This window comes from Mytilus edulis, chromosome 7, assembly GCF_963676685.1.
Source record: "Mytilus edulis chromosome 7, xbMytEdul2.2, whole genome shotgun sequence".
Classification (NCBI taxonomy): domain Eukaryota; kingdom Metazoa; phylum Mollusca; class Bivalvia; order Mytilida; family Mytilidae; genus Mytilus; species Mytilus edulis.
In genome coordinates this window covers 41,208,168-41,230,466 of record NC_092350.1, presented here as the reverse complement: position 1 = coordinate 41,230,466, position 22,299 = coordinate 41,208,168, and the positions used below count along the sequence as shown (strand labels likewise).

Here is a 22,299-nt window from a genome sequence, read left to right as displayed (position 1 = left end):
TCTAGCGTACTAAAAGCCAGGTGTATTTGATAAGTGTTTACAACCACTGGGATTATGCCATTGCTGGTGAACCTTTCGGAATAAAAAGTATGTTGAGATGATGGTAACAAAAATTACAAAAAAAGATCTACCTATTTCTGTATGCATTGAAGACGATTTCTTAACCTAAAAAAAAAACCGATTAAGACATGTCATGTGTTTTATGCCTTTTTGTGTTTCTTTGTTACACATTTGTTTGTGTTTATAGTAATTAAGATTATAACACAATATTGACTGCTTTATCCCAATTTTGTTCTATTTGTTTTGTTCACACGTTGCTGTCAATATAAAGGAATTTAATACGACTGTCATCCAAGTAAGGTTTAGCTAGCTATAAAACCAGGTTTAACCATCTTTTTTTACATACGAAAATATCTGTACCAAGTCAGGAATATGACAGTGGTATCCATTCGTTTGATGTTTTTGAGTTTTTGATTTAACCATTTAATTACGGACCTTCCTTTATGAGTTTCCTCGGTGTTTGGTATTTTTGTGATTTTACTTTTTTATATAAACCTTTATTTTATGCGTTTTTGACTGTGTCATTGTTAAGTTCTATACAGAAGTCATACAAGAAAACTTGAATCATATTTCAATTAAATTATTTGCATTTCTTTTTAAGTCTGATGATTTTGTTCATGGATCGTAGTTTCTTTATTAGAAATTGTTTACGGTCTTCTGATAGAAATGTACTTGATTGTTTATTTCATCACATATTCTTTGGAAATTATTTCTTGATATATCACAAAAACGCACAGCCCAATAAGATATCACATGCTCTATTTTATAGTGACCGGATATTCACATGTCTTGTAAGAACTCTTTTATAATGTTCATATGCTATATCGTAGTGTAACGATAAGATAGAACCTGATATTATCAGTGAAGTTGTTTAGAATTCAAAAGTAGTGCTGATGTTTTTTTTTAGAATATTCGATGTTGGTGGTGAAAACCACAGGGTAGTGTTATGCTTCTAGTGCATTTATGCCGCTGACTAGCATTGTATGTGAAAAGAGAGCCGAGTGCGTCAGTCTCTCCTGTACATAGCCTCTACTCTCCCAAGACTCCATTGGTGCCTCCTCGTGGTAACACACGGATACTGGTCTCATTCGATGCCAGGCCAAACTGATGGAGATCGGGGAGCAACAAGGGCCCTGTAGATGCAGTGTGTAGGTCCACCGGCGTGTGGTTATGTCCTAGCACTCATCAACCTTGTCCCAGCTATGGGTAAATAGCCAGTCAGATGGGGGTTGATAGCCCAGAAAGGCAATCCATCTAGGAGATACAACTCTGATACCAATCCGGGTAGATCTTTGCTCGTAAGCCTAGTTCGGCATTTGATCTAGGGGAATGGAACCTCTACTACAAATCCACTGGCCCTCCAGGTAAGGGGGTTGAGCACAAGACTAACTATCTCGTCTCATAAAAAAATTCAAGTTACGGAAACAAATCACAAAATAACTCACTATAAGGTAGCTAACAGTGGGAGACAACATTTTGCATGTCTGCTTCAGCAAGTTTCTGTTTTTAACTGATGTTTTTTCTTCATTATTATATCCGCGTACAATTCAGTGATCACTGTCACACAGCTTCTTAAACAACCTCTATTGACGGAGATGTGTTGCATTTTCGATAGTGTACTGATGAAAATTAATATATATTCCTCTACGTGCCATAAAGGCAAATATGTATTTTAGCGACGCCTCACTACTTTCTACATTAATCAAAGTAGATGACCAAACGTAATAAAAAATAAGAAAACTATCCCAATTTTTCTCCACTGCATGGTGTATACTCAGTCCCTTAAGATATCATCAGCCGAATAGTCGGTACTGAATTGATAAATAACACATCTTTCTGAAGTCCGTTTATGAATTAAGAAATAATTTTAAGGTAAGGTAAGGTTAGGTAAGGTTTCTACTTCCTCAGACAGAGGAAGATTCGCTTATTATACATCATTGTCTTTTAAATATTCGTCTTTGAGCGTTACTGATTAAGGTAAATTCAGCAAAGTGCTTCGAACGCATGAAATTTATCAAGGGTTTTCGTTTTTTTTCTTATATAAAATAATAATCATAATAGGATATCATAGTTCATACGATATTCAAGGGCTTGTATTTCCTATCATTGCTTCCTTGGAAGAGGATTGTTGCTCACAAGGAACCTATCAAACTAAAAAATACAAATGGGAGGAACATCTGATGACACAGATGATGACGGGAGGGTCCAGTTATCGTAACTATAATTCGGACTTTCTATCTCCGAATGTGACTTACCGAGTTGCGTGACGTTTTGTTGCAAGGACATGCATAGCATTCACTGTATTATATCATAACCAATGCTTTAGATTTTGGTGAAATTTCTATGCACCATTTGATATTAGTGATACCTGTTATCATTATGAGCTATATAGGAACATGCATACTGGAACGTTAACAAATTTTTAACCATTTGAATTTGTATAATGAATTTGAGTTTTGCATTACACTCGAAACAGATCAATCGTAATTGAAATTTGTAACAACAAATTTCAGTAACACAATGTCAATTTTTTCAGTCCAGACGTGAGTACCAAAGTACTTGCTACTGGGCTACATACACAGTTCACCAGCAGATGTATCGAGCCTGTGGTAGTCATAACATTGACGGCACCAGGTTTACTACACCAGATTGATATTTTGACCATAAATGTCTCTTCAGTTCCGCTTGAGGCCAAAACTGAGTATATAGTGACCTAGTTGGAATATTTTCGAAAGTTTAACTATTGCCATCATAATAATGTTGGTACTTAGTGGAATATTTCTGTCAAGAATGACCGCGGGTAAAAGGTACGTGGTCGGCCTGCTACGTACCTTTCCCCGTGGTAGCCCGCTAGCAGGCCGGTCAGCCACGTACCTTTCCCCGTGGTAGCCCGCTAGCAGGCCGGCCAGCCACGTACCTTTCCCCGTGGTAGCCCGCTAGCAGGCCGGTCAGCCACGTACCTTTCCCCGTGGTAGCCCGCTAGCAGGCCGGTCAGCCACGTACCTTTCCCCGTGGTAGCCCGCTAGCAGGCCGGCCAGCCACGTACCTTTCCCCGTGGTAGCCCGCTAGCAGGCCGGTCAGCCACGTACCTTTCCCCGTGGTAGCCCGCTAGCAGGCCGGTCAGCCACGTAGCTCTTATGTGTGCGAGCATTGTACAAACAATCCCGTCTTATTTCTTTTTACCAACCTGAACATGCTGAAACTTTTCTAATCGCCTGAGGTGATCACAGATTTTTATGAGGTTATAATTCACGTGGGTGATTCTTCATTACTTTTTGGAAGTGATTTGTGGATAACTGCTATTCTGTTTTTGATCTTTTTGTTTTGATCATGGTGTTGGCTGGCTGTATTTTATCGACTTATTTTAACTGTCTTGATTGACTTCATGGTATGTTCTCAACTCTTTTAAACACTCGTTTCAATTGAAGCCCTTAACTATGATTTTTAATGTTGATGTTGTATAGGTCTTGTCTAATTTTTGCCCTTTTACCCAGTAGAAATACTTTATTTAAAAGTAACAACATTCAAATATGAACTGACGGACATGAAAATGCAATAGTCCAGGATGCATATCTTTGAAATGAAATAGAGTACGTAAAAAAACCATCGCAAAAAGACTAAAGAATCTATGGTTAAAAATATATTTATTCAACTACAACTGGCAAAAAAACAACCACCAGTATTGGTGTCATAATTGTACTCTGTACACCGAATTGTCTATTTTCCAAATCCAAATTGAAGTCTATATCTTAATGGGATCAGAACGTGATCTATAACATGAACTACACCGTTAGTTGCTGAAATGTCCGCCTGTGTCACTCTGGCATTATTCACATGTACACCTCCTGAAATTTAATAGATAAAGTATGTTAATTTTTACTTTTTCAATATGAGAAGCAGGTAATTCATGATCATTATAGTTAGGAAAACATTCTTAATCACATAAATTAAGAATATTGCGATGCGTTTAGGAGCGTTTAAAAGCAATCAGGCGATTTCAGAAAGTGAAGATAAACATGGCTCAAAATTCTGTTGTACATTTTGTATAAACTTAAGCATTAAGTGTTAAAATCAGATAGAAATAAGCGTTCGAATTTGATATAGTTAAAAAAAAATTTACGAGGACCTGGAATAATAACGCATCTGGAGTCATTTAGTTGAAGGTTTTCCCTTTAGTATATACCAGCTGTTAATAAAAATAACACTTGATAGGAAACAAATCAGATATTTATTTATATATATAAGATATGTAATTCTAATCTAGGGATGATGTTCGTATGGAAAGTCCACTGTCATATTGCATAAAGTTGGACAACAATGTTGTTATCTTTCACTATATATCACTATTTTAAAAGCAGTTCATTGAATAATGTACAAATCCCAAAACAAACAAAGTTTTAGTTAATATGATTCATTATTAGCCCACTTGCCTTTGAGTAGAAACCAAGAGGACGACTATTATATATTATGGGATATTTGCAATGTGACCAACCGAATTAGACTACTGGTATTTACCGAATTTATAATAACATGAGCAACACGCCGGATGCCATATGTGGAACATGATCCCCTAACCCGTTCGTAGCACCTGATATCACCCCCCCCCCCCAGTTTTTGGTGGGGTTCGTGTTGCTCAGTGTTTAGTTATCTATGTTGTGTCTTGTGTACTATTATTTTTCTTTTTATCTTTTTCTTTTTTAGCCATGGCGTTGTTAGTTCATTCTGATCTATGAGTTTGGATGTTTCCTTTGGTATCTTTCGCCTTTTATCACATTAGATTTATTACAATGTATTCATATGGTAACAAAAATCCGTGCTTTAGTATTATATCGATTGCTTTAAAACAATGAAGGAAAACGTTGTACAATATAACACGGGAAATATAACAAAATACAGAAACTAAGGCCACATGTCGATTTTCGTGGTGAAATCAAAAACACTCTCTCATTTTTCATTTTGGTTTTTGAGAAATCAAACAAGGAAAAATAAAACCACTCGTTTTCCGGTCGTTTCGTCTTTTTGAGAAATCTAAAACGAAAAACGAAAACACTTGTGGTTTTAATTTTGATTTTTGACCTGTTTTTAATATCTCTAAACGAAAAACGAATATTACCAACCACATACGGACGTTTATTGACTCAAATTCAAATTACCGGACTTGCAATTAATGTAATGATGGAATGTAACTTTATGTCAAAAATGAATACTTGCAGTAACTCAGAGTTTTAAACAGATTCATTGAGAAAATAACGATTAAACAGTTACCTCTTGTGCTAAGACGAATTTGGTCATGGTGTTTGTCAATTGTAGCTAAGTGTTCCCTGTTGTACAGACCGGCTGAGTATTCTGTATGAGGTACTACATGGTATTCTAGTATTTCTAAAAAAAAAAATCCCTTGTTAACCATGAACAGTACAAAATCTCTTTTATATTTATCTATCGATGTGTTTTTTCTTAAGACTGAATAAAATGACAAATGACTATTTAGTTACACAAAAATTCAATAAGGGTTCTATTAGTGATAATTGATAATTAAAAAACAAATATGACAGACAACTAACAACTACACCTACTGAATTACAGATTCTTGACTTGGGAATGACAGATAATGAATATGGCAGTGTTTTACATGTTGGTGGTCGTTCAACCATCCCAAAAATCTGGGACTGGTGTAAAAGCATGACATCACAACGTGCTGTTAAAATCAGTTGGAAGTGGATTGACTCAATAGATTGACACGAATTACAAAATCTCCTTTGAATCATGACAAAAGACACAAAAAAACCGATCTATTGTTTTCTCACAGCAATTCCATGCTAGTTCAGAACCCATCAACACTAATAAACTAGTCTCAACTGCTTACTATCTGTGGTTGGATTGGGTTTTTTTTTTGTACGTCGTACCAAAGGTTTGATATGAGCCTCTTGTTAATTTTTTTAAAATAAAAGGAGTAGGTTCAGTAAGACCCCTTTTTGGCCCCAAAATATAGAAGTTTTACAAAATTGTGAAAATGCAATCTTTAAGCTATTTACTGCAAAGTAGATGCACATATATTGGGTACTAGCATCATTAAGTCATGCTAAATTACTGAAATCTTCACAATTTGAGCATTTTAGTTAAATTTTAGACGGTTTCCGTCTTAAATCAAAGTGGCCGCATTCGTGTTCATTCATAATATTGAAATGCAAGTTGTATTTGATGATAATACATAACATATATAAAGGTTGAGGATGAACACGGATGCGGCCACTTTTATTTTTAACAAAAACCATCTGAAAAGTGACGTTTTTTGGCAGATTTGATAGATTTTTCATATTTAAGCTTGAATCGGAGCGTTTTTAATGACTAAATCAGTTAAAATCTATCACATAAACTAATTGAATCAATTGAAATAGACAATTAAGTGTTTAAAAAGTGTCCAAAATCTTTCGTAAGATGAACCTGAAATTTGAGGCCAAAAATAGGCCCTTACCGGACCTACTCCTTTTATTTCTATACTAAGATGTTACACCACTATGCAATTAAAAAAAAAGGGGGGTGAACGCTACAATAAATATATTTATTTGGATTTTTCATTGCACATTGAGTTTAATCTTTAATTAAAATGGTTATAATACCTTTTAGAAGAGCTTTATTTGATGTAAGTTTGGCAAGAATCGACGATCCAAGTTTTGCAAAAGCAGCATTTGTTGGTGCAAATACAGTCAACCCATCACCTGTCAATAAATAAAAAACAGTTTTTGAAGAAAAGAATCTTTGGGTATTTTCAATGTTCATTGATTATATTTTTTTATCATGTTTTGTATGCTTAATGACCTCTTATCTTTCAAATTGTAAAATGAACTAATTTTGATTCGCCATTACATAGTTTAAAAGAACTTTTGAAAAATTCTCAAAAAATGTAAACAGCAAATAATATTTTAAAAATGTTTTTTTCTTCTCTTTTCAGAGCATTTTATTATTTATACTCTTGTTGCATGGTACAACAATCACTTCGATTAATAATATATTAAATTAACTAATTTTTACTCAGAGTCTTGTGACATTTATGCCAAATTTGTATACCTTTTAACGCAGTTGCAAGTCCGGCGCTTTGAACTTGGGCCAATAAAGTACTGAGATCGCTGTTTCCGACAACCAAATCAACAATATCTCCTGTTGGAGGCATCATGACCTTTTCAATGACATGAACTACTCCATTGGATGCTGAGAGGTCAAATTTGGAGATTTTAGAACCTTCAACTGTTACAGCCTAAATGGTTAAACAAATATAAAACGTGTGAAAAAACTCACTCTCGCTGAATATGAAAACAAGCGCAATACTTTGTTTAATAGAAAGATCCAAGGGAACTTTATACAAATATATGATTTTATAAAAATAGTCACACTTTATTTGATAACAATTTTTGACATTAACACTAAGATAATATTTCCCCCGTTTTAAACACTTACATGATTATGCGAGTATGTATTAAATCTGATTTTTGTTCCTGCTAAGGTTTCTAACTGGAGTTCATTTTTGACAGCTGAACTTGGAATTGCACCTGTGACAACATGGTACTTCAGGATATTTGCTAAAGCTGTTGTGTCCTTGAGAAGTTCTGCTTCAGTTCCAACGGCATCAAATGCAGAATCAGTTGGTGCAAAGATAGTGTACGTTCCTGGCAAAAAAGTATTGAAAAATTATGGTTAGCAGCTTCAAAGAGGTACACAATCGGTGTCTGCGTCAATTTTAATATATGAATAAGGACAATTTAGTCCTGGTATCTATGATGAGCTTATGCGCTATGCAACTATTTTTGTCACATTAATGATCTTTTCCAATTTGAAAGCTTTGTACTGTTTAACATAGAGGTTTTAAGTGTCATTTAACCAGGAAGAAAAACAACAAGAAAAGACGAAAATTTAAATATGTATATGAACACATAAATACATACATAGATGGGTTTTCCGTTGAGGCAACACCAACGTACTAACTGATGTATACATATATGTATCAATATAAATTGTATGTATACAAAACAAGGTTATTTTAAATACTTAAAAAAATCATATAAAGTAACAAGAAATAAAAGAATAAACAGTATTTTCTTCTAAATATGTCAATACTGACTGATTACAATAGAAATGATGCCAATACTTGTGTTTTCTTAGCGCTTTTTTTTTTTTAGCAAATATACATGTTAATTAAACCGACTTATTCAGAATGGAAACTGTTGTCAGGTTATTACAAATGTCATATTTTGGAATTTATATTGATTCATTCGATCATAGGGTCTTTTCGTCGAAAATAAACACATTTATTCTAAAACCAGTTGTTGGCATGCTACGGGTTATGTTCTTATATATTTTGTGAAGGTATCATATTAAACCCCTTATGGGATGAAGAAACAATATTTCAATCAGTTCAATTAAGGTTTGAAGCATGCACGTCAGTAACTGTAATACGTCGTTTGTTATTTATGTATCATTGTTATTTTGCTTAGTTTCCTTTTTACATATTATGACATAGGACTCGGACTTCTTTTAAACTTAGTTTTACTGTGCGTATTTCTGTGTGTTTGTTTTTCTACATTGGCTAGATGTATACAGGAGGGATAAGATAACAAAACATGTAAAACCCGCCCAATGTTTGCTCCAACCTTTGTTAGTCCTGCATGATTTTTACAGTATTACGTTCATTTTCACTGAACTAGTACACTGTTTTGTTTTGGGGCATCTGAAGCCCGCCTTCTGGTGCAGAATGTTATCGCTGTTTTCTGTTCTCTTCGTTTATATTTATTGTCTCTTTGACATATTCCCCTTTTCCATCCTTAATTTTAACATGTACTCAGAAAGCGATAACGTTGTAGTTTATACAGCATGAGAAAAAGTGATAAACCTATAGATCAACTCAAAAGTTTCTGAAAAAGAGGATCCAGTTATATGATTTGCTTGAGTATGGGAAAGAAAAATACAGAAGGCAATTAATAATGCAAATATACAAAATTTTTGTAAAAATTGAACAAAGACTAATAATTCCCCTCGCCGTTGCAACATTGCAAATACCAGGGATTAATCAATATACACAAAAGTCCTCTCTCTCTCTCTCTCTCTCTCTCTCTCTCTCTCTCTCTCAAGGTATCAAAAGCCCTCTCCCTGTTTCCTTTCTGTTGAATTTAATTATTTTCGCGCTTCTGGTCTCAGACCACAATTATTCTTCTCCTTTGCTACAATGCATCTTTTGGTAAAAGTCAAATCAAATTAAAAACATAAAATAAATGTTACTGCTTATATATGGACCATCATAGTCTAATAAAACATGCTTCTAGGACAACCCATCAGACTGAGTGTTTTCTTTTGAGAGCCTTTTTAACATGCCTATGTTAGGTTATGAATCTTGTATTATAAATTACTAAAACCAACTAAGGCTAATTTGAGGGGTGTTCGGAGGGGTCCTGATCCCGAAATCCCGGGCTTAAAAACATGAAATCCCGAGATGCAGAATTTAAAGAAATTTATATCCTGAAATCGAAAAATATATTCCCGGATCCCGGAACATGTGGAAGGATCAATCCCCGAGCTTAAAAACACCCGATCCCGACGTCCCGAAAAAGGTCCTGCCTCCCTCCAATCTCTAGCCTTCTTTATTTTTTACCAAATCACTACTTTCACTTTCAACAATAATTTGTTATGGCCCATTTATGTGCATTATGTTTTCTAGTCTGTGCATCCGTGCGTTCGTTTTTCGTTCGTTCGTATGTCTGTCCCGCTTCAGGTTAAAGCTTTTGGTAGAGGTAGTTTTTGATGAAGTTGATATACTTATTTCTAGTGACTGTATAATGAATTGAAGCATTATTACAAACGGTATATAGAAATTGCCGAGTTAGATTGCTGACAAATAAAAATACATTGTGTATACAATATAATAACAACATATTCACGCGCTTAAAACACATGTCGTGTGTCTATCTCTAGATTCGCCTTCCGTGACAAGGTAACACTACGACTATTGAAGTTATATTTTTAAAAGAGCAGATCCGGTCGAGTGATCTAGAGCGCTGGTAATGAGACTATGTAATTTGTGCTGTGTATCAAAGGTGTGAATGTGAATGCCGTTAAAGAACAAAAATTTATCAGCATAACAATCTAATTATAACACTAGGTGTAAATAAACTCATCACAAAATAAAAAAATATATTTACGCAAGACGCTCGTTTCGTCTACAAAAGACTTATCAGTGACCCCCGAATCAAACAATGTTTAAAAGGCCAAATAAAATACGAAGTTGAAGAGCATTGAGGACCAAAAATCCCTAAAAGTTTTGCCAAATACAGCTACGGGAATCTATTCCTGAGTTAGAAAAGTTTTAGTTTTCAGATTTATAGGCAAGTTATTTTAATAACTTATTTTATGCAGATGACGGAAATCTTAAGTTTTATTCTAATTTAATTTGCCTTTCCCTTTGGAGAACCCCTGCACTAGATAATATGTGTCAGTACTTACACTACACGTCACAGTTTACACATTCTTGATAAGCAACACGATCGATATTTATGTAAACAAGATTTTATTTGGGATTTTATCAATTTTAGACAATTAATGCAAAATGATGACACACTTTCTTGGAGTTGCCATTACGATACCAAAAAGAACTTTTCGTCGGTTTCTGACCCTTACATCTTATCAGATGATTTGTTTCGGTTGTAGGAAGATAGCATAAATAATAAATACTTGTTTGGCTTTATAAATATTTTGATATGAGCGTCACTGATGAGTCTTATGTAGACGAAACGCGCGTCTGGCGTACTAAATTATTATCCTGGTACCTTTGATAATTATATAGCAACACATAAAGTACAAATACTTGAGCGTGGATTAATCAGAACAACGATTAATTCAATTTTCAAAATTACCTAACAATGTGATTTTAACACACTATTTAGTAAATATTAGAATGTTTGAAATATTTACAATGCGATAAAAAAAAAAAATATGATATTTCGCTAGACAAACTAGCTTCATCAAGCTAGCATCTATCCAGGTGAAGTCGGGTGTAGAAAAGAACCTTTTGCAGCTCATTGTACATGTTGCACAAGAATTGAGCTGCCTTGAAAAAAATTTAAAATGTGGACATAGAAGAAGTCTCAAAAACTCCATTCATATACTTTTGCAAATAAACATGCTGAAACTGAACTTAAACTTACATAAGGAAACAACACATACCTGCAAGTATAGCAGGGGCCAGTCCAGCAGCTGTGACGTATTTGATGAGTTTACTTTCTCCGTCAGCTTGGAGAACCTCAACCAAATTACCACACCAGACACTTCCTACTACAAACAATAAAGCAAAATACTTTAACATCTTGAAGCAAGTAAGTTGGATGTTTATTCCAGTGTGAAACATAAGAACATTTTTCTGGTTTTTATACACCCGATTTATGTAACAATGACACACGCATGGGTTTCATGGTAACTGTGCTATGCCGTGTCGTGTATAACCATTCTAAAATGTATAATATTTATATAAGTCAACTGAAGGCTACTGTCCGAAATCAAGTCCATTTCCATGAACTGACTGGGAGGTTAAACAATATTTGAAGTAACTAGTACAAATGCCCTTCATAACTACTCTACACCATGATTACCAATACTACTTTTCAATGCTTTGTGTCTATTTTGGAATGCAGCCTCAAAATTTTTTTTTTTATATTTTGACAAATCTTAAAACACTTGAAACAAAGAAAGTGAAATATTTTAACCGTTTTGATTTACCAATGTTTCTTGTCTTGCAATATTATGAAATAATATTCAAACCATAACGAATTAATCATATATTTGACTTGATATTTACATTATACTCCAATTGGATTAAAGTGTCAAGTTGAGTTTCGAACCGTCCCTGCAACATCTTATTTACACATTTTAGTTTTATAATATGTTTGTTTCAATGCTGTAATACACTTGCAGCTATCAAAAGATATTGTGCCTTAAATAATAAATAACCCAATCCACTTTTATTGTTGTGGGCCTGCTACTATATATATAGCACAAACTAGCCTCAATAAATGTCCAGTGAAATTACATAAACCAGTTCCTTCCGTTACGTTACTAGATTTATGACAAAACCACTACTCGTGTTGATGAAAATAATATTTTCTCAACAAAGTTGAAATATATTTCTTATATCCTACAACTTTTATTGATTAAATTATCTTAAATAAATAAAAATAAATACTCAGATGAAATGGCGATAATTAGCAGACTATATATGGATTATCTGTTCCCCTGAAACAGATAAGGACCAAGTATTGTATGTGTTAACGCGTGAAAGTTTAGATACAAACCGAGTCACCTTTGAATTATGTAAAACTTTAAAATGAAGTTATGTCTCAATAATGTCTCACGTTTGTCTTAATGTGGTCAATACCTTATCATATCAAAATGACCATGGAATTCCTTCGTAGTCAATGAGCCAACCCTACTATAAATTAAACAACAATTAGATGAATTTCATTTTGATTTTGAAGTTTTGAGGTCTTAACATGTTTAGGTATTGTTGCATCTTTCTTGCTGTTCATTGTGTTTTTGGTGGTAACCTGGTTGAGGTGCTCCAAGCTAATGGCGAATCAAGACTGGTCCAGTATGCGACAGCCTGTGGATTAGCTGATACCATATTAGGAGGTAATATAAATATTTCAATTTACTAGTACATAATATATGTGTTAATTTGTGTGTTTGCGATAGAGGAAAAGGAAAAGGTGTAAAAAGATATGTACGAAGCATCGTATAAAGTAAAATGTAGTCATATGAATTTATTTGCATAACATCAATTGATAGGTTCTACTATAAGGTTTTTCAAACATTATGAATATTAATAAAAAATTGAATAAGAGTTGGCACAAAATTTCTTACATTTATTTATTAGTAGTACCTCGAGCGTAAGGAAGGTATTATATTTTAAATTATAAGAAATACTGCTAAACAATATTGACAAAGGAAGATTGTTTTTTTATACGCTTCAAATCCAATTTAAAGTTATCAAAAAGTGACAAAATTGAACAAACATTTTTTTACTGAGTTTTTTGTGATGCTATTACTCATTTGATATGACGCCAAGATTTTTGACTACCATTTTTAAGTTTTGTTTTGTCACAATTTAGATACAGACATAAATAAGAATCGTATACATACAGTTTTAAATATTTATTTACCTTTGAATGCATGTTCAAGTCGGGAGTTAAACTGTTTTGTCTCATTCGCTCCATTGGTTTATACAATCAGGAATTTGGTTTTGTCGTGTTTGATTTATGGACTTCTTAAATTTTCCTTGAATTCAATATTTTTGTGAATACATATTTTTACACTTTATTCAAATTAACAGTTTAATAAAAAGTTAGGACTTCTGCAAATAATCAGTTTGCCCTATCAACGAATAGAACTCAGAATACAAAAAAAATAATTGCAAAAAGAATGTTAACAAGAACAGTCTTTTAACTTGTATTTCTGTTAACCAAATATGCTTGTTAAATTGAGATTAAAATAAGAGTTCAAACTTCTGTAGATGTATCCTTTAATGTTTTACTAAATACGAGTGAACATCAGTTCTATGCATTATAGGGGTTTTTTAACCTCTTTTTTGTGACCTCAGTAATTGATTTAGTTTCATTGTTGTTTTTTTTTTTTGCCATATCTGCTTTTCTATATTTAAACAAATATTTGATAAACATTTACATTTTTCAATTTGTAATTGGATACATATGATTTGTATATAGAAAACCTAAAATTGTAAGTAAATAATTCAGACCAAAATAGTTGTTGTCAAAAATCTTAAATTCAAATATAAATTGCTTTAACGATAGCCTAAATCTAACATACCAAGATAACCGTTTTACTAATTCAAACCCTCAACACAATTTGTATTGCATAGTTTCCTTCAAAATAGACATGAATTCAAATTAATTCTATGGCCTTTACTTTTGCTATTCTATTGTTTTCTATCAGCACATATATACAAATATACAGTTCTCCTAATTTGTACGATATTTTGAGACTTGTGTTTATTTTCTCATTTCCTTAAACGAGGGTTATTGTTGGCTGAAAGCTAATTAACAGCTGACTTTGAAATCTACTGACCACTTTGATAGTTTTACGGACTCAATCATAAGTTTAATTGCCTTAAAAAAAAACCAATATGTTCAACTTGGCGTATGTACGAACACCGCCTTTCATTCATTGTTAATAATTATTCAGAATTTGACTCATCCACAAAATTGTGTTTGACATAAAATTTGCTACTTTTCAAAAAACCATATTGCAGTTAATAATTTTCTTTCAGGAACTTTCACCATCTTTGCACCCACAAATGCTGCGTTTGATGCACTTGGAACTGAACAAGAACTTCTTTCTGACAAAACTGTTCTTACCACTATATTATTGTATCATCTGACAAATGGAGTTATAAGGAGCACAGATGCAAAGAATGAGCTAACAGTAGAATCAGTTGCTGGACTGAAAGTCAGATTCAATATTTATGAACATAACAATGTAAGTGTAATTTGTTTATAAGGTTATTGTATTTTTTTTTGGCAGACTGTGATTTCAACGTGTTATGAGTTTATCTATATTTTGAAATGCAATCTTGATGTATTGCTACACATAATGTTTCTTTCTAGCTATGGAAATCTTATGTTGATATGTACTTGTACATACAAGACTGGTCATTTTCTACAATTTAACAAAAATGTTAGCCGCAATTAAGTCTTTATTATGAGCAATAAACTTCTTGATTCTATTGACTTTTTTCCGTATTTAAATACATTTGTACTGCAATGCATTACTTACAAATTATTAATCTAAAACTGGTCTTATTTTCATCTTTCATATAGGCAGTTACAGTTGAGGGCGCCAAAATTTCGAAATTTGACCTGGATGCTTCGAATGGGATCGTCCATGTCATTGACAAAGTTATGATACCACCTACTGGAGGAGTTGTCGACCTCGTGTCAGGGAACAAAGATCTAAGCACATTATTGTCATTAGTCCAGAAAGCAAATATTACAGGAATTATTCAAAGTTAGTATTTCGTATTTAGTATAATGGTTTCTTTTTTACCAATAAACGTATACATATAATTTAATTTTGAATGTAACGCGTCTTCTGATTGGCTGACGTTGTTTTGTTTATCAGCTCATAGACATAATGAAGTCATGTGACCGTGTCGTCATCAACGATGTTTCGGGGTTTTCTCTAGTTTAAAATAGAATTTAGAATTAAATTATAAGAAATAACTGTAATATTAAATCTGTCTATTTGAAATAACATAAAAAGTGTGGTGCACTTTTTAAAATAAACCGCTAGGCGGGTTATTCAGTGTGCACCTTTTTTTATGTTATTTCTTCAAAGACAGAAAAAAATATTACAGTCATTCCTTGATAAGATTTTACGTTAAGTACAACAAAAACACGTAAAAAGAATACATTTAACTACTTTTTGTTGTTTGTATCCCAAACGTCTTGAATTTGATTTTTTTTGGTATAAAAATTATAATAAATTTTTGATCCTGATAATCTCTTCGTTGTTATTGACATCTTCTTTTTTACACACAGGTGATCCTTTAACAGTATTTGCACCAACTAATGCTGCATTTTCAAGATTATCTTCAAATGTTTTAAACAGATTAAATAGTGATACAGCTCTACTTAAAGGTAAAAACGAATACATGAAGCTGCGAAATAAACGTAATTGTTAATTAGCAACTTCCTGTAATTTTTTCTTATTTTGTGGACAGGATTTTATATAGAGACTAAATTTCAGATATACATATAGCTTATGTTACTTGCTGTAGTTGAATGTAGAATTGTAAACTTTAGTTGATACAAACTAACAAGGCTTCAAATATCAATTCATATACATAAGTCTTTCCAATTTAAGCTATATTAACGTACTAGCCTTTGTTCACACTAAAGTAGTCAATTTAAAAAGTGTTTGGCTTCACATAACTTCAAAAACGTTTACTAGTCTACTAAAGATGTTTAATCTATAAGTTTTAAAAGGACACTCAAAACGCTTAAGTCGAACAGTTACTAGAAAACGCCACAACAAAACACAGACGAAATGCAAATGATTAAAAACAACACTGCATAGAAAAATACAAACTGATCCTTGAAAACCCCACCTAACAGCAATATCATCTCTTGTGCTCTCTTGAAAGGTTTTGACAGATGAAAGAACAAGACGACATGAACCTTTTAGTAATAGCTTTTCTGTTTGTTTCTAATTACTATACGATATTTATGTCTTTTGATCGGTTTTTATGGTTTTATTTGTTTGTTCGATATCAATCATTCTCACCGATTAAGGCATACATGATGTCACCGTACCAACAACAACACACACTGAACCTAACATTTTGTATTACAGAGGTTTTAGAATATCATTTAGTACCACATACAGAATACTCACCTGGTTTATATAACAGAGAATATCTGCGAACATTAGATGCAAAAAGGGATGTCATTCGTCTAAGCGTGTCAGGTGAGCTTTAATAAATATCTCGGAAGCTGGGTTAAATCCAAAAATTTATATTACTGGAGTGAAATATTCCGTTTAATTCTGAAATTTGATTGGTTATCTAAACGGGATATCCTGTGTGAAAGAAAACAAAGATAAACATGGAGATACTGTTGAAATAAAGATAAGGGTATACTATTATTGTAGTTCTGGCTTCACATGGGATATTAGCTCATACTCTCTGTCAATCTCCTATATTCCCTCCGCCTTGTGAATTAGTAGATAGAAAACACTATACAAGCCCAAATCTCCTGAGACAAAAAAAAATAACAAAGACTATTAAAAAGAATTGAGATCAATTAAGATAAGATTTTCTTTAACAAATAACAACCTCCATATATCCCATGTTCTCTAATGAAAAAAAAAAATGCAATGCATTTTGTTAATATCGAAAATGTAAAGAATACAGGGACTTATATTCAGTCGTTTTAGACTTTGAAACGTAATACTAGAAGTAAAAGTAAAACTCTCATCGCTTTCTTTTGTACATAGATTACACACAAAAAATATTGAAGTCTTTCCTAATTATTGGTCCCAATCGTAGCAGAATTTTCTTCAATTTCAAAATCTGAAATCTGTTTATAATTAATAATCATATATAAACGGTCTCAAATGATCCAATTTACCTGCTTTAACAGACTTGTAAGCATTATGGTTTTGTATAAAATAGTACATTTCTTCTAACACACGTTCAAACCTAGTCCCAACAAATATTCAAACGCGGAATGATACCTGAATATATTACAAATTAAGATACTTTAGACACTTGATCAGTGATGAAACTTTTGTATAAAATTTAAAATTTATAAAAGCTATATTTCAAATAAGTGGGCCTCGATGGTCGAGTGATACTCCTGTATCATTGGACTATCAGAACTGAGGTTTGGAGTTCGAATCCCACACGAGGCAGGTGCACTCAACTCCAATTTTAATTTACTAGGATTGTAAAGTTTCATACCAAAGGTTGATGGTTCTCTCTACGCACTCTCGCGTCCTCCACCAATTAAAACAATTAAAACTGACCGCCACGAAATATCACAGTAGAGTGGCGAAATATCACAGTAAAGTGGCGTATGACACAAATTAATCAATCAATCTATTTTATATACCTAATATACATTTTATTTTACAGGAAGAGGAGTATCAGTAAACTCATATGGCCACGTTATAACAGCTGATATTCCAGCTACAAATGGTGTTGTTCACTTAATTGACCATGTTCTCGTCCCACTCCGATATTGGCGTACGTTTGGCTTTGGAAAATAACTTATAACCGACAACAGTGTGCTGGTTACACTATGATCTGTACATATGTAATTTATGTAAATACATGTTATTTATACTATCAAACTATGTTTGTAATGTCGTTATTATGTCATAATTAAAATTTAAATGTAATTCAATATGTATTTTATTTAATTCTTCCTAGACGTCTGCATATACCGGTTTTAAAATATAGCACTCTATAAGCTAATCTTACTATATAAATTAAGGCAACAGTATAGTATACTGTTGTCCTAGATCAAAACTAAAACTGGGGGAAACACTTCTAATATAAGAGGAGAACAACGACACAACAAAAAATGCAACATTCGCGGAAACGAACTATAATATAACCATATAAATGTTTTGGTTGGCTTCGTGTTGCTAAGTCCTTATGTTTCTATGTTGAGCTTTGTGTACCATTGTTTTTCTGTTTGTCCTTTTCTATTGTAACAATGTTTATTTCAGTTTGTGTTTTGGTCTCTGATTTCGGATATCCCTCTGGTATCTTTCACCCCTCATTGAAGGAAACAATAAAAGTAATGTACCATAGAGATACAAATATGATTATAATCAGTAATTTTGTTATTAGGTTATGCAAATTTTAAGGTTTTTCTTAGCGTAGAACACGAGTGGGGTCAGCATTGATCAAATAAAAGACCGACCGTATGACGGTCTCAAGTCATGTTCTACGACAAGAAATACCTTAAAATATGTATCATCTTTTATTTATAAAGTTCAGGTTTTAAAACTCCATGTGGTTCATTTAGTATGTGAAAGGAAATCCACTTATTAATCTATATATAATTAATTAGTGTCGTTTGTTTATGTTTTACATATTCGTATTTAGTTCTTTTTTTGTACATAAATTAGGCCGTTCGTTTTCTTGTTTGAATCGTTTTAAATTTTCATTTCGCTTTGGTCATTGTTGAAGGCTGTATGGTAACCTATAGTTGTTAATTTCTGTGTCATTTGATCTCTTGTTGGGAGTATCTCATTGGCAATAATACCACATCTTCTTTCTTTATAGTTAGAAATCTAGATACAATCAAACTGTTGATGTATTTACATGAAGTAAGACACAAAGGAATTATATTACCACCCGATAACGGCATATAATATAAAATTAACTTTGGAAGGGGGTGGTATGTTGTTTTTTTATTTTCTATCTATAATGATATTTTTATCGCGGAAAAATGATTATTTTTTCACCAATTTTTAACGAACGATCAATTCAGAATTTGTTTCTTTTAAATGGCAATATTTTTTTAAAACAAGGAATAAGTGTCCGTTTGCATAAAATGACATATGTTTAGATATCCAATCGTATTACTAATTTATAGTAGAAATACGTCCGTTTGGAATATTCTTGACTTAAGTAGCTTTATGCTTTCGGCCCTAATTATTCAATTATATACTCCACCGACCCCATTGCGAGGTCCATGGTTGTAATTCAACCGAATATAAGAATATTTTATCAGTTTATATTTTGATACAGTAAAAGATATGCATATATGTAAAAATTTACGAGCTGACACGACATCTACATGTAACACGAAAAAACGAATACCAATACACGTAGGTCACAGTATGATTTCCTTTTCAGTATGAATCAATTAGATTTTCAAAATCCTTAACACGAATGTGTTTAACCTGGCTTGTTTTAAAAGTATAAGGAAAATGTTTACATTAAAATTCATCTCACAAAATAAAATAATCCCTTTATTTTTGCGATAAATTGTCAACACAATGTAATATTTGTTTTTACAGTTAAAATAAGCGTTAATGTCGATTTCTTGCTAAACCTTTCAAAGAAGAACTTTAAATAAATCCCCTATTGGCAACAACAAACTATCAAACGAATTAAATGTAGTAAATTATAGTTTGCATTTTTATCCAGAGAAATAATAAACTCACACATGTAATTATTTTATATAAAAAAGAAGATGTGGTATGATTGCCAATGAGACAACTATCCACAAAAGACATTAACAACTATAGGTCACCGTTATGACTTGAAGCATATTCAATATGGTATCGTCCCGGTTAATTTTAAGATAGAACGACCAATCGTAAGTATATAAGGTGTAAGGAAATTGAAACGATGGTAATGCTTACATCACGTATTCTATAATTAGTTGTCAAAGGATTATAATTTAATACGCCAGACGTGCAATTCGTCTACATAAGACTCATCAGTGACGCTCGGATCAAATTAGTTATAAAGCCAAACAAGTACAACCTTCACCAGATACGCTCATTACAACAATTTCGGAAAACATTCAACTTAGTATGAAATCTAACAGAACATAGATCAAACACAAATGTTAAAAAGATTACCCTCTGTTGCAAATCGCGCATCCAATTGTCGATTGGTTCCACTATTATATCTTGAAGCTGTCATTCAATCTGCCCAGTAATATGTCAAGACACTACCAATGAACCCAATGAATGATAAACCAAGCGAAATGATAACCTCTGTCTCCCTTCCATAACTGAAGTAAAATAATTTCGATATAATATACTTCAAAAAATCCTTTGATCTAATTTCTCTGTTTCATTTATAGACTTATACCTCGAACTTGACAAAAGCTGTCATCTTAATACCAGCATCTATGACAAACTAGACGATTTTAATCTTAAAAATGTCAATGTCTCACCTAATTCAAATTCACTACACACAAGTACATGTAGCAATAAGCAGTATGGCAAGCATGGGATATATATTTGCTATACAGTTCGGTTTCAAGAGCTTGCAGCTGCTACTAAGATTTTTTTAAGATGTCACCAGTGTCTGAGCAGAAATCTGACGAACCAGGGTTGTGTCAAACATGTCAAAGAACGTCTCGTCTGAAAAAATGTTCATTGAAAGATATTAAGACCTTGCTGATAAATATTGTAAGTCAACTTAAACAATAATACGCTTTATTAACATATTCTAGTTACTGATATTGTTCCTCATCTTAAGGAGGTACCTAACACTACAGGGAGATAACTCTGTAAAATCAGCTAAACGTTTTAATTACTTTGTGTTGTTAAGGGAATATTAATCTTCTCAATGATCAAAATTAGTGTTTGTCAAACTGCTATATGACCAGTGTAATTTTTCAGATAAATTGGTTTGTTAAAATTTTTTGAATTTTTATATTTTTGTCAAAGGGTCAAAGTAAATGTTTCGTCAAAATTTTAGGAAAATTAAACGAGCCAAATAAATTTCAGTCAAGGTGTTTGGTACCACCTTAAAAACGTGATATAGTTGTTTTCTTGTTTGTCTTTGTAAATATCATTTTCACTGTTTAATCTAGTTTTGGAAATATCCATTTAAAGTGGTTCAGTACTTATACATCCCGTCATTGTTACATGGGCTATGGTATTTTGTTTTGTATTCTTGTCTTCAATTTATTGTAATGTGCTTTGTGTATATAGATATAGGAAGATGTGGTGTGAGTGCCAATGAGACAACTCTCCATACAAATAACAATTTAAAAAGTAAACCATTATAGGTTAAAGTACGGCCTTCAACACGGAGCCTTGGCTCACACCGAACAACAAGCTATAAAGGGCCCCAAAATTACTAGTGTAAAACCATTCAAACAGGAAAACCAACGGTCTAATCTATATAAACAAAACGAGAAACGAAAAACACGTATATATTACATAAACAAACGACAACTACTGTACATCAGATTCCTGACTTAGGACAGGTGCAAACATTTGCAGCGGGATTAAACGTTTTAATGGATCCAAACCTTCTCCCTTTTTCTGTTTTCTGAAACAATAGCATAACATCACAACAAAGAAAATAATACCTTTTTGTTTTTCTTTGTTGTCACATTTTGTTTTTAAAGTAAATAAGATTATAAAACTTTACTGACTGATGTACCCCTATTGTTGGCGTTTTTACTTTTTATATGTCTCTTTGTTTTGTTTAGACAATGTTGTCAATATAATGGCATTTAATGCAACTGCCATAAAAGTGAGAGTATAAGCTAGCTATAAAACCGTGTCTAATCTAACAATTTTTATATTCTCCTTTCGGTTGATGTTTGTAACCTTTTAATTTTGCCATTTGATAAGAAACTCTGCGTGTTGGGGGTTCGAATATTTTGTTAATACTTTTTGATACATCTTCTCTGCGAATTATCACTAACATTTCGTAATAGTTGTAGTCACACTTCAATAATCTTTTCCTCATTTACGACATTCCTTATCATCGAAATTGTCATATACTATAAGGACTATGACATGTGTCACTGGTTTGACATGAAATGCTGCCTGTCCGTCCTATCACCTGGATCCAGTTAAATGAATGTTGGGTCCAGTTCTTCCAAATTCGAGAATTATACAGTTTTCTGTGTAGTATCTGAGCTGTAGTACTGTTTATGGAGTTGTATCGGTAGCGATTTTGTCTACCATTTTTCCAGA

At 32.8% G+C, this 22,299-nt stretch overlaps 2 protein-coding genes across 2 annotated transcripts in view; one reads left to right on the top strand and one right to left on the bottom strand.

The window, feature by feature from the left end:
• Nucleotides 1-18,014, top strand: part of LOC139483127 (transforming growth factor-beta-induced protein ig-h3-like) — a 29,352-nt gene extending 11,338 nt beyond the window's left edge. The window contains exons 7-13 of the mRNA XM_071267160.1: nucleotides 7,559-7,748; nucleotides 12,577-12,723; nucleotides 14,378-14,586; nucleotides 14,928-15,114; nucleotides 15,648-15,746; nucleotides 16,462-16,575; nucleotides 17,744-18,014. Coding sequence (XP_071123261.1) covers nucleotides 7,559-7,748; nucleotides 12,577-12,723; nucleotides 14,378-14,586; nucleotides 14,928-15,114; nucleotides 15,648-15,746; nucleotides 16,462-16,575; nucleotides 17,744-17,877 — 1,080 coding nt within the window. The 3' untranslated portion in view covers nucleotides 17,878-18,014. The remainder of the gene's footprint in view (nucleotides 1-7,558; nucleotides 7,749-12,576; nucleotides 12,724-14,377; nucleotides 14,587-14,927; nucleotides 15,115-15,647; nucleotides 15,747-16,461; nucleotides 16,576-17,743) is intronic.
• Nucleotides 3,688-11,490, bottom strand: LOC139481468 (transforming growth factor-beta-induced protein ig-h3-like). The gene is made up of 6 exons (XM_071264831.1): nucleotides 11,266-11,490; nucleotides 7,513-7,721; nucleotides 7,126-7,312; nucleotides 6,678-6,776; nucleotides 5,326-5,439; nucleotides 3,688-3,905 (listed from the first exon to the last, which is right to left on the bottom strand). The coding sequence occupies exons 1-6, from the start codon at nucleotides 11,444-11,446 to the stop codon at nucleotides 3,778-3,780; spliced, it is 918 nt and encodes a 305-aa protein (XP_071120932.1). The 5' UTR covers nucleotides 11,447-11,490; the 3' UTR covers nucleotides 3,688-3,777.
• Nucleotides 18,015-22,299: the final 4,285 nt, after the last annotated feature.